Raw genomic sequence first — 12,883 nt, 5'->3', positions numbered from 1 at the left:
ATAAAAAGTTTAGAAAGGTGAAGACATTACATGACATGTCCTATGCAGCTATGCCCAATCCCAGAACAGCTGAGTAGTGACAAAAGCAAAAAGCTTCCTCTCTTCCAAACCCACACAACCCCAGACCCCAGACCCCAAAAGCTGCTTTTCTTTTGGTACCCTCTCCCTCTCTGAGCTCTCACCTCTGTTACCCACATTACCAGAGTCTTCCTCTCAGTCACAAACACGCACGGACACCCAAAAGCGACTCACTTACCGGTCCAACACAATCCCAAAACCCAAAAGCGACTCACTTACCGGTCCAACACAATCCCAAAACCCAAAAGCTCTCTCTCTCTCGATCCCTCTCCAGTCAGTCATGGCTGAAAACGGGCACAAACTACAACAGCAGCCAGAAGAAGAAGATGACACGAAGAAGCTATTGTGCTCCTACCTTGGCCTGAGCCTGGGCATTTTCCTGGCTTTAGCTCCCGACAACTTCCAGGAGCTCCAGACCCAAGTGGGCGAGCTCTCTGCCCGGCTGTGGCAGGCGGAAGAGCAAGTCAGGCTCATGACTTCCCGCCGGAAAGAGGACTCCAAAGCCAACGCCAGGGTCGTCGAGATCTTCGCCAGCCACCGCAACGCTTGGCAAGCCGAGGAGAAGCGGCTGCTACACCAGATCGACGCCGCCCATCAAGAAATTGGCCACCTCCATGCCAGGATTCTGGAGCTGGAGAAAACCCAGGACGATTCCAGCGCCAGAATTCGGGATTTGGAGAGGGAGGTTGGGGAGAGGGACGACATGATTGGCTTCATGGCCACCAGAGGCGGAGGAGGAGCTGACGCTGAGGCTGTTGACGCCGACCACCACTGTCACCGCCACCAAGGCAAGGAGGAAGTCAATGTCTACGACAATGCCGTCGCCTTCGGCTTCGACTCCCACTTGGTAGCCGATGCTTCCAAGCTCTGGCAGGTTTGCCTCCATTACTTGCACACATTGGGGCTTCGATTTCGTATGGATTTAGACTTTTAACAGTTTGATTTTATGTTGTTAATTTAGCACTTGCATGAACAAAGACAGCAGTTGACTAACTCTTAAGCCATTATTATTAGGCTGTTTTTAGTCATGACACTCGAATTCGATTTTAATCTCAATTTGTTACTTATAACTCAAAAGTTATCTCTTTACTCCTTGAAACTCAAAATTCGCTTCACTTTGCCCTTGAAACTCGATTTTGATCCTATTTGCCACTTGAAACTTAAAAGTCGTCTCTATGAAACTCAAAATTTGCTCAACATTAGATCTGTTAATTTCTTATGTGGGTTTGATTTGGGTGAGCAAGCTAATCAATTTCTTTTTTATTTTTTTCATCTCTTCAATTTCTTTTAAACCTGATTGTTGAATGTTGATGCATGATGGAGATTTATAATTAAATTTATTATACATGTGGCATAGTCTTATTGGGTGTTAGGTCCCACATATGCTTTAGGAGGCGACCTATTAGTTCCAGGAAGAAGAGAGTTCACGAGTCAAAGTGGAATGAATTTTGCGTTTCAGGGAGTAAAATGGTGACTTTTAAGTTACATTGTAGAAATAGAGTTCTAGGGGGCGTAGCTAATAAGCTTTATTATCATTAGCATCCTATATTAGCAAACAAGTTACAATTTAGAGGTGCATTGTCTCCTTCATCACTACCAAACAAGTTGCAATACGGAGGTGCATTGTCTCCTTCATCACTACCAAACAAGTTGCAATTTTGGATTTGGAAGGCATGTGTTTGCTTCCATATGGAAAGCGAATCGGCTTCCATATGGAAAGCGAATCGTTATCCCGAAATTATGTAACTTGGCATCTCAAGTTCACCACTTTTTTGGCACTCATCGCTGTAGTAAAGTTCCAACACCAATATTCTCTGCAATGATTTGATCAATTGTTCTAGCTTTTTGGAGAAATGAAAGAAAAAAGAGAAGAAAGCTTGTCCTTTTCTTTTCCCTCATGTCTCCTCAAATTTGTTTCTTTGTTCGTACTTCCTGTTTTCTGAAGTGAAAGTTTAACTTAAATTGCTTTTTAAGAGATTCCATCTGAGCAATCAAACGTCAAACACAATTGGAAACTATTAAAACGCAATCCAGTGTGGTCTTCTTTCACCGCGTTGATGGTTTAGTTCTTTGAAGTTTTTCTTACTAAGGTTATGTTGTATATGTTCTCTTTTCCGAATTTATCAAATTGGAAAGGTATGTAGCTTGATTTTATCCTTTGTCCTCCTTATGCAGGATGTACAGTATGAATCCCTTGAACCGTTGTATCACATGAAGCATTTTGTACCAAGGTATGGATTTGACAGCCTATTTACTGATCATTTCAAAGGTGGCTAGTTAATGTTCTGCAGCTAATTAAAGATCAACACGTCTTTATTTCATAGGGAGTCGCCTTGGAAGCTAGATGGTGAGTGGACCAGAATATCCTCGAAGCTAAAATTACTTGAACAGGAATTACTGAATTTGGAAACTATTGGAAAGAGTGATCTTTCCAAGGTACCTTCATTGATGAGGAAGCAAACCAAGAGGTATCAAGCTCTTGCGGGGAAGATAGACGATCTGTGCAGAAGAATGGTAGTGTTTTATGTTCCTTGTTTTACTTTTTCCATGCTATTTTACGTCTGCTAATAAGAATTAACGGAAGAATTAGTTAACCATAGACATCTTTTAGTTGATTTCACTTAGTTATCGCTGCACCCCGTGTGTAGGATGAACTAATTCTTCGTTGGGCAAGTACAAGTTCTGCAGTCGCCCCATATTCTACATTTTCTTTATCTGTTTTGAATTGTGGCATTTTCGGTACTTGTCTCCGGGGATGCTTGACAGGCTACAATTTGGGTTGTGTTGCTGGCTAAATTTTCTTGTTTTTACAGCAAGGTAGTGATCCCTCCGAACCCACACTCAGTCCAGAGTTTCGTACACAAAGACAAACAGAATTTTTACTCGAATCATTTAGACTTCAACAGCGTGCAACGGAAACCGGACAGAAGCTGATGGCAGTACAAACGGAGATTGGGAAGAGTTCTTATGGGGACGAGCTGGGGAACCAGGCCAAACACAACACACGACGGTCTTTGGATTCAGTCAGAAACAACTTGAAAGAAATACAAAGAAATTTGGAGATATGGCTGGCCCGAATCATCGGAGATCTTGAAGGTATTCTGGCTAGAGATGGCGCTTCTCGTGTAGGGGAATATTGTATCTCTAGATATCCTTTTGTTCAGTAGATCTGTGGATATGAACTTAAATATTTCTCCCAAATTGTTTTACACTTTGTAATTATCCTGGTTCCTGGTGCAAATGTAATCATTCCACTTTGTTTATGATAGCATCTGTGCATGCCCACGTCCAATGCGCCTCTACCACTATTACTGTTGCCACCAACCCTATTTACCACCATCATCTCCGCCGTCACCATCACATGGCCAAGACAGTGAAACCATTGTTGTCGTTGTCGTCGTCACCTAGCCATGACCATGAGCACCGCCATCATTCTCATCGCAACCGCCACCACCCAACAACCATCACTGTCTTCATCATGACTCCCACCACCTCCACTTCCACTAGCATGAAAGCCAATTACCATAATTCATTTATAGATGGATGAATCTAAATACGCATTATACTTTGTATTAGCTCATTTCTATATTCGAGTTAGCTTAATAAGAAATTTCACAAATTCTAAAAAAAATAACTTCAATATTTGAAATTCCTTATTATAAATCACTCTGTGATATCATTTTTGTAAAAAATAAATAAAATATGAGATCTTTTAGCCTTCGGATTGTATAAAAACACGTCGAAATCGGTAAAAGTATAACAAACTCTCTCTATTATTACAGTTCATTCTAAACGACATTTGTTTTAGTTTTTTTTTATATTTTTTATTTGTAGAGATAATATGTTCAAAATGATATACAATAGTAACAAGTCTGATCACCAACACAGAATTTTGTGAATAAGTAAAAAAGCGCTTTGAGGAGGAACTTCTCATTCTTAGCGAAACATCATTCATAACATTATCTATCTATCTATTTATTAGTCATTGATTAAAAAACATATTTTAATTAATTTTTGGCAAAAATTAATTTTACATGATGATATACAAAAGGGATTTTTGAACTTTAATCCTTCAAGAAGATTAAAATTTAAAAAAAACCTGGTGTTAGATTAAATATTGATTTTAGTCCCTAATGTGTCCTTAATTCAAAATAATTAATGTGCATTTGATTTAATGTCTCCTATTAAATATTTAAATTTATTAATACACAAATTTTAATTTATTTTTTGACCAAAAAAGAGTTTTTTAATTTATTAATTTTATTTAACATTCTTCAAACTTGAATGACTCAATTAATGTACCTAAATGTTAGTACTGAAATGTATCTACCTAAATATATGCACCGAAATGTATTAATATTAAATTAATTTACCTAAATATGTGTACCGAAATGTTAGTACCAAAAATGTATTATATTGAATTAATGTACCTAAATGTTTGTATCGAAATGTATGTACCGAAATGTGTGTATCTAAATGTATGTACCGAAATGTATTATAATGAATTTAATATACCTAAATGAAGAAGATGAATTACATCGAAATATATTGTATAACAAAAATTAGTTTATCTAAATGTTCACAACAAAATATATTACGATGAATGAAATGAAAATAAAAATTATAATGAAATAAAATTAATACATTAAAAATTAGAAAGAAAAAGATAAATAATTAAAAAAATCAAAATATAATTAATAAATGAGGTTATTAATGGGGACTAAAATTAGATTTTGATCTTACTCATGGTTTTAATAAAAAAGTCATCTTTGCCAATGATTAAAATGAAGTTTTCTATATACAAAATTAACAATTTCTATCATAAGCACAAAATTCTATTAATCGAACGAGTAATGCTATTCATATCATGTTGTTGTACCACATTTTCATACTATGTTAGGTGACATTTGATGTGAACAGTTATATTATTTGAATTAATCAGATTTTTAAATTTAGTTCATTATTTAATAAATTAATAATTAAGAAAAGCTAGTTAATTTCCTTGTGTTTTGCAAATTCTTCAAATGATATGTTTGTTCACATCAGATATCACCTATTGTAGTATAGAAATATAGTATAAAAACATGGTATGAATAACATTACTTTAATAAACCTTCTCGTTCGATTTACCCAGTAGGAAATGTGGACCACTACCCTGTTTCCCAGTTTTCGTTATCTTCGAAACAGTTATCAGTTGGATGGATGTTGACCCGTCAATCCTATCTTTCCCTTGGGAATCGACCAGTCCAACTACCTTCTTCCGGTTCAAGCTCTGTTATCTTTTTGGTAGCTGCGTAGCAATTATTAACAGTGCTTAACATTATCCTTCGCGGATCACTTATTACTATGATCTAATAATATTTTTCTTCACTTGTAAGTGAGAGGTTTAAAAAAAAAAAAAAAATCCTCTGAAAAAAATTAACCAAAAATACAAATATCCTCTGGACTGTGGAGAATGAAACCCTTCATTTCTCCTTACCCTAAACATGTCATTTGTGGTTTTTATACGTATCAAACTACGATTTACACAAAAAAATATGTAAGAGGGAAGAAATGACTCGTTATAAGGAAGGATCAAAGTAATGTTCGTTTTGTATTAGTGTACTTTCACCCGTTTTGCCAATGTGATAAGCAAGTTAAGAACAATGTCAGCTACTATTCGCTCTGAAGAGTTGCCCTGATCAACCCAACGTGGCAATCTTGATATTTTAGAACTTGGAAGCTGCCTTCAGCCAGTGTTTAAAATATCGATGAAAGTATAAGTGAAAATATCGATATGCAATTTTATGAAAATATCGATGGATATCGGTTGCTTTTGATGAAAATTAGAAAAAAATGCAATTGAACGGGTATATCAACTCATTCAAATTTAGATAAAATTAGAAGAAAAATAATAAAAAAATTAGAAGTTTGAAATTTGCAATGAGTTTGGCAAAGTTTTTGGAGTGAATCGGTAAATATCATTAATTTTTATTTATTTTCCTATATCTTGCCGATATAGGGTGAAGTTTGTACACTTCCCCCTTTCCATATCAATCCTTGCTTTTTTGGATATTTTGACGAAAATATTGAACACTACCTACAACATGATAGAATTTCACCTTAGTTACAAAGATGCAGCAATATTGATGGACGTGCAGGTTAATGTAATTGTGTGTATAAACAACCTAAAAGACAACTTTTTTCTGTTTAATTAAATACAGAGCGGAGATTCGAACTTATCTCTTCCAAAACTGGGAAGAGTCCAAAAGCTAGTCCGTTACAAAACTAAGCATACTTAGAAGCATAGTAAAAGGCGCCTGGCCTTTACCATAGTGGTGGAAAGGTGTTGAGTTCTTACATGACGGCGTGAGTTCAAACCAACAAAATTTATTGTTTAACAAAAAAACAAATGCATTAGTAAAAGCAATTTGGGCAACTAAAATTCACTAGCACTGCAAACTCCTTCAAGCATTGTAAACCAACAATAAGTAAAACCATTCTACCGAAAGTATCTCGTAGATTTAACATTCACACACATTTAGATATAAGAGAGTACCAGTACGAAAGAGTACAATGTTTATTTTGATTCAAACACCATCTAACAAAAGCATCAAGTAGAAGCTCCGGCCTCTCCAAGCAGGTGCTTCACCTTCGTGATGTAGTCGCCCATAGCTTCCTCCTTGGATCTCCCTGCCAAAACGAAAAATTATACGTTAGAATTATTCTAGAACACACGGAAAATTATACCTTAGAATTATGCTAGATTATACGACGAAGATTTACATATAATAGAAAATGATATGCTCAGAAGTATCACCTTCAACAGCCTTCCATGCATCCCACATTACTCTGTCCTTCATATTGAACATTCCCGGGCGGCCTGCAAGTCAGCCACAAAGAAACTCATAAATGAAAAATTTGTATTGCAAGTGAGAGAACGAAAAATAGCAGATTCTCAAAATTTTCAAGGGAGCATTATACTAACTGGTGCTCACTGCTCCAACAGTGGCTTGCTTGTAGAGTCCATAGAGATTGAGCTTGTTCTCATTGGTTGTTGACTTTGGAAGGGTCTTGGCTTTCTCAGCATGTTCATCAAACTCCTCCTGCATGACCCCCAAATCATCAAATGTCATACAAAACAAAAACTTTCATCGTTGTTCCGATTAAAAGCATATAGAACAAAGTCATAGAGAAACTTTATAAACACGGATGCTAAGAACGCCAAAAACTGTGGAACTTCAGTTGACTAACAAGTAACCATCCATCATTGACAAAAGAAATCGGAGGATGAGCAAATGAAAATAAACGCTACGCATTCAACAAGTGGAGATTTTATCACCTAGAAGGTAGATATGCATTCCACATGTGCACATTGTGTTCAACTTTACTGTCAATGTAATACTAGTCAAAACAATGAAATTCTCTTGTAATTGATTACATTAGGAAGCAGATCATACATTCAGACTATCGTGAAGTGACAATTTATTGCCGCAAAAGCAAGCTTATAACTAGCCAGATCTATAACTGGACGTGTTTAACTGAACACAATACGCTTTACTTCCACGATAAATTTAGACAGTGTTCCAGATTTAGACAGGTATAACTAACTCACAATTCCCAAATCAATAAACATAAAAGGACCCGACCATATACCGAGCTTCTTTACTCTCTAGCCTTAAGAGTGTTCCAAAGTCGAAGCTGCCTACATTTGACACTAAAACTTGCTCGGCTTCCTCAAGCAATTTGGGATATGCAAACCCCATTCATTACGATAATTTTGAAAGTCATAGACATGCTAATGCAACACGAAGTATATGGAATTATGAATAATAACGTTATAGGTTTAATGTTTTAAAAGGTGAAGGCGAAGTCAAGGAGTTTCATGGATAGCCCCGCCTAAGTGAAAGCATTGAGGTGTGAGACGAAGTCACACGGAACCTAAAGTTATATATATATATATATACAAAATATATTATAATCAACAATAAAGTCAAAATCAAACATTATGGAACAATAATAAACAGTTGAATTATGAATAATAACGTTATAGGTTTAATGTTTTAAAAGGTGAAAGCGAAGTCAAGGAGTTTCATGGATAGCTCCGCCTAAGTGAAAGCATTGAGGCGTGATGCGAAGTCACAAGGAACCCAAAGTTATATATATATACGTTATAATCAACAATAAAGTCAAAATCAAACATTATAGAACAATAATAAACAATTGAATTATGAATAATAACGTTATAGGTTTAATGTTTTAAAAGGTGAATGCGAAGTCAAGGAGTTTAACGTTATATATATATATATATATATAATATATATTATAATCAACAATAAAGTCAAAATCAAACATTATAGAACAATAATAAACAATCAAATAAAAAATTTATTCACTGTAGGTGAGATACCCTAACAAATAATAAAAAAGCCCCAGCTGACGCTTGAGGCTCCTCAGGGGCTTAGGCGCGCCTCGACCAAGCCAAGGCAAGTTTAAGCCTACTTCAGCTGGGCAGATGCGTTTTCCTCACCGTCCCCCGCCTCGAAGGCCGCCTAGGCACGCCTCAAGACTCCTTTTTTTTAAAACACTTATCAAATGATGGCTTTTGATAAATATTGTTTGGGAAGCTCATTGGAAACTAGTAGATTGGACTTTAGATTTCAACCTGCTTATCACAGATCTTAGACACTGCGTCATTTCACATTCAGTTCAAGAAATCAAGCAAGCAGTAAGGAGGGAAAATAGTCGAAAACCCTCATTAGACGGCTATCTGTACGTTAATAACATCCGGATTTGAACTAATTGGTGTCACAGTGATAAACACTAGTTACAACTTACAAGAGCTCTGATCTACTATACCAGGATCAAAATCTTGATCCCAAATAAACGCAAAACAAGTAAAATACATAAATTAAAGAGAACCCACGATAATTAACTATAATTCTGGCTGCTTTACCTTGACCAATTCATAAAATTCAAAACAAACAAAGTAGAACACAGATCTGAACTAATCACACCACTGAAACCCAAGAAAAGTAGCAAATTTAACGACAAATGGATGATCTTTCATTGATAATATGAGATTGAATCGATGTTTATGGGAAGGGGAGAGAATGAGAGCATACCTTCAAACCCATCTGGTTGATCTGCAAGACGAATTCTGGTTCGCTTGGATAAACGTTGGAGTGTGAGTGGCGTGTGTGATGGGGAAGGAGGTGGTAAGCTGTAATATATAAGCATTCAGATTCTCCCTTCACGTTCTCCTACTATTTAATTAAGCGTAAAAGTAGATGAAAATTTTAAAATAAATCTGCAAATTACTTTAGTCTAAAGTAGGAGGGAAATTTGCACTATTTATATGAACAGTGTTTTGGACCACATTTCAGTTTATTTACAAGATAGCCACTCGGATGCTTTTAACCCACTTTCACTTAATTTACAAAATTGCCACATTTCATGTTTGACTCGGCGAGAGAGAGGGGAGGGGAACATCACGCCTGACAAATTGGAGAGAGACAATTGCTCTCATTTTTTACTCGGAGACAGTTGGGTGTGCCGCTGGCGAGCGGAGAGAGGGGGACAGAGCAAATAAATTATCTACTCTATTTATTTCTACTAAGCAATATATCTTTGCACCTAGTAGGCTTTCATTTCGATATAGCCTTTCATTTTGTTTTATATAGGTTAGGCTTCTTTTTCACCATTAGCTATCTTCTGAGCATTGATAGTTTAATAGCACTTGGGAATTCAGCGCAAATAAATTATCTACTCTATTTATTTCTACTGAGCAATATATCTTTGCCGAGTAATATAGTTGCCCGTTTCTCTGTTTCGATTTTATCTGATAAGAACTCATAAGTTGCCTATGTTTAAAGCTACTTCATTTGATTGGTGCTTTGGTTTGTGTGGTTTACCCAGAAGGAATCTACATTGTAAGAAGTTGGATTCTGGTGGAAATTGGACAACTTTGTGGGGATTTCAAGGTCTTTCTGAGAGGTGAATGTTTGGAAGGTAATATATTGTGTGTGTTTATATATTCTCATTGCCATGTAATATTTTGTGTTTAATACTTTTTATTCTCCTTTATTTTTTAGTTGATTCTTACCCACTATCACTCTGCCCCAAACTTAAAATGCCTAAAATCAAGTCAAAACTTACGAAAACTCACATATATCACTATCTTTTTTGCTATGTTAATACCAATCTATGAGCATTTAACAAATACCTTCCTCGCTGCCAGTTTTGATTGTTGTTCACTTTTTGCACCAGTGCATACCAAAAGTACTATAGAGATTAAAATTTAAATATCTTAACCAAAGGCATCCAAGGTATGATGGGTGCATAACTCAAAGATTTAAAATCATAAATGTGAGCTTTTTCAGTAGGTGTGTTTTGTAATTCATCATATTTGTAAATTTCCTTTGTTTTTTGGTCTATCTTTGGTCATTTAGCTAAAATTTCTTTAGATTTGCTCTTTAAATTTGAAAGTCTCTAAGTTGCTAACAAATCTACATTGTTTGCAGATTTTATAAATTTGGATCATTCAAGAAAGAAGTTGGTTTCATCCTGTTTTGAGGTATATAATTATACGCCATCATTTTTGTTCAAAGCCTATTTAGCTATCTACCTTTTTTAATTTATATTTGTGAAGCTTTGATGCTTAGATTTTAAATATATAATTCAATTTTTGTCGTTTGAGCTTACATTGGAACTGAGTTTCTTTCTATTTAGTGTGCGTATCTGTATCTGTTTATTAATGTCAAGGCTGAGATAACTAAGCATCCATTGAAGTTTAACGAATGCTTATATATACATTTAAGATTTGAAAGGAATGAAATTGTTTTCTTATTTAGTAATCGCTATATATATATATATACACACACACACACTTTTGGTAGTGTGTCATTACCATATGCTTTTGGTCCAACGATTCTAACCTATATTATATCATTTATATACTTTTGGTAGTCTGTCATTGCCATTTACTTTTGCTGGAAATGATGTATCCCTCCTTGCTTTTACTTCAACTACTAAAATCATCTGCTACCCCATAATTTTCACCAACCGTACTCCACATTGAACCATTATTTGCTCTATTTAACCTATTCCTTCTGAAACCAACGTTCTCACACTCTTAACCCCTGTACTAATTCAGAACCGACTGGGATACCTCATGCTTGCTTTGGGCCTTTAAATTAATATGGTGACAGATGATGCATTCCCATTGTTAGCAGCTTTTCTTTCGTGAAATGTAAATTTGTCGTACATTAAGTCCGTTGAACTGTCACAGGTAGAGTCCATTGCACTATCGCAGATTGGGTTACTTTTTCTGTGTCCATTTGGTTGCGCTTCAAATTCTGACTCTCAGTCTCACAGATTTGTTGTAGCTTAGATCAAAGTCTCATTACAACGTCGTGATCTGCTCTTCTTGGTGCCTTTGATCTAGGGGTTCGGACCTATTGCATTTGAATCAAGGCTTTGGTATGTCACCTAAACTAAGATGCATTGCTTCCCCATGCTTTCTGTTTGAGATAATGCAGATTTATAATTTTTCAATTGATTGTTTCATTTTATCAGCTTATGTCATTCGTTTGCTCTTTGCTTTGTTTCTCATTCTTGGTTATCTCTGTGATCCTTTGATACTTCTCGAGTTCATTGGTTTCTTTGTTTTTGTTGGTTTTAATTTAGTCTCAACCGTTCTATTATTGTTCAAAGGTGCATTGGTGTCATTTGTGATTTTGCTTTAACCAGGTGTTCCTAATTCTTAGTCAAATGTTGTTAGCCATTTTATATGTTTTTTTGTCAATTGCTTTCTTGGTTGGTGTTGTTGGTGTTTTCGTTAGGTTTTCCTAAGAGTCAACCCTCTCATCCCTCCCAAAGTACTTTAATGAGTGCTATTAATAACTTCTCTCTCCGAACAAACCTAACTTATATCCAAAAAACTCATAGCTTCTATATTTGAGTTTTAAAAATCTTTTACAATGTTATTTTAAGACCTACAAGCTAACTATATTTTTCTTTCTAAAATACATAAATATTAACATTCTATTTAATTTGTCATTCAGGGTTAATAAAATGGTGAAAGAGATTGATCGAAGCGAACAACAAATTCTAGGAGGCGTTTTGGTAAAAAATTCAAGGGAATTGATTAAGGCTCGACACGATGAAAATAATAAAGGAACGATAAAGAAATATTCCGATACTACCCCAAGACCCAATTTGCTTCAACACCTCATGTTCTTTGCTTTGCATGTTTGTGCTTGGAAACTTAGATGCTAGAATGAGAACAAAACAGTCTTTATCTTTTTGGTCAACTACTCAAACATGTACCTAACCGAGAAGATATATATTTTGTCACCTTGGCTACAAGGGCAACATGTCTGTGAACTATATGTTACTTCTGTTTCTTCTATATATTAGGGAACTAAAATGTTTCATTTCGTCCTGTTAATTGTACAATGCAGTTCAAGGTGATGCATTCAAGCCCCGCAGCATTGCGCGGGCATTTTTTCTAGTTGATACTAATAGAATAAGCACGTGACTAATTTAATAAAATCTATCGTTTAACAAAAAAAAAAAAAATCAACACTTAAGCAATAATTTATTTATTAACAATCACATTGTCAAGTTGCTACCCCACGACATAAATCCAATTTTGACATTTTCAATATTTGATGTTGGAAAAAAAAAAGAAAAGAAAATATTTTGTCTTCAGTTTTCTAAGCAATAATAGAAAGGAAAGTAAGAACTGATTTAAGGTGATGGAAAAAAGTTTTTTATTTTATTTATTTTATATATTTTTAAAAATGGAAAAAGCATATTCCGT

At 35.4% G+C, this 12,883-nt stretch overlaps 1 protein-coding gene, 1 long non-coding RNA gene and 1 pseudogene across 6 annotated transcripts; 2 read left to right on the top strand and 1 right to left on the bottom strand.

Moving 5' to 3' along the window:
* LOC126625925 (uncharacterized) lies at window positions 1-3,341 on the top strand (annotated as a pseudogene).
* A 3,161-nt stretch (window positions 3,342-6,502) lies between these two features.
* Window positions 6,503-9,356, bottom strand: LOC126625930 (acyl-CoA-binding protein-like). Its single transcript, XM_050295056.1, has 4 exons — window positions 9,183-9,356; window positions 7,046-7,163; window positions 6,878-6,940; window positions 6,503-6,750 (listed from the first exon to the last, which is right to left on the bottom strand). Exons 1-4 carry the CDS (start codon window positions 9,192-9,194, stop codon window positions 6,671-6,673), a joined length of 273 nt encoding a protein of 90 aa, XP_050151013.1. The 5' UTR covers window positions 9,195-9,356; the 3' UTR covers window positions 6,503-6,670.
* Window positions 9,357-9,521: 165 nt separating this feature from the next.
* On the top strand, window positions 9,522-12,639 carry LOC126625931 (uncharacterized). Of its 5 annotated transcripts, none has more exons than XR_007624523.1 (5): window positions 9,522-9,740; window positions 9,976-10,068; window positions 10,581-10,633; window positions 11,434-11,538; window positions 12,123-12,639. It is a non-coding gene; the product is annotated as an uncharacterized LOC126625931 (long non-coding RNA). The 5 variants fall into 5 exon arrangements; XR_007624524.1 differs by lacking the exon at window positions 9,522-9,740 and adding an exon at window positions 9,768-9,862; XR_007624525.1 differs by lacking the exon at window positions 9,522-9,740 and adding an exon at window positions 11,213-11,347 and having other exon boundaries at window positions 9,768-10,068; window positions 11,445-11,538.
* The last annotated feature ends 244 nt before the right edge of the window (window positions 12,640-12,883 follow it).

This window comes from Malus sylvestris, chromosome 6 (assembly GCF_916048215.2).
Source record: "Malus sylvestris chromosome 6, drMalSylv7.2, whole genome shotgun sequence".
In the NCBI taxonomy this organism is placed as follows: Eukaryota; Viridiplantae; Streptophyta; class Magnoliopsida; order Rosales; family Rosaceae; genus Malus; species Malus sylvestris.
The sequence above is the reverse complement of the archived record's forward strand: the minus strand, read 5'-3'. Positions and strand labels throughout refer to the sequence as shown.

Coding starts and splice junctions, on each gene's coding strand:
- LOC126625930 (XM_050295056.1), bottom strand. Junction 6,941..7,045: donor TGTTGGAGCAGTGAGCACCA/GTTAGTATAATG, acceptor GCTGACTTGCAG/GCCGCCCGGGAATGTTCAAT. Junction 6,751..6,877: donor TGCATGGAAGGCTGTTGAAG/GTGATACTTCTG, acceptor TCGTTTTGGCAG/GGAGATCCAAGGAGGAAGCT.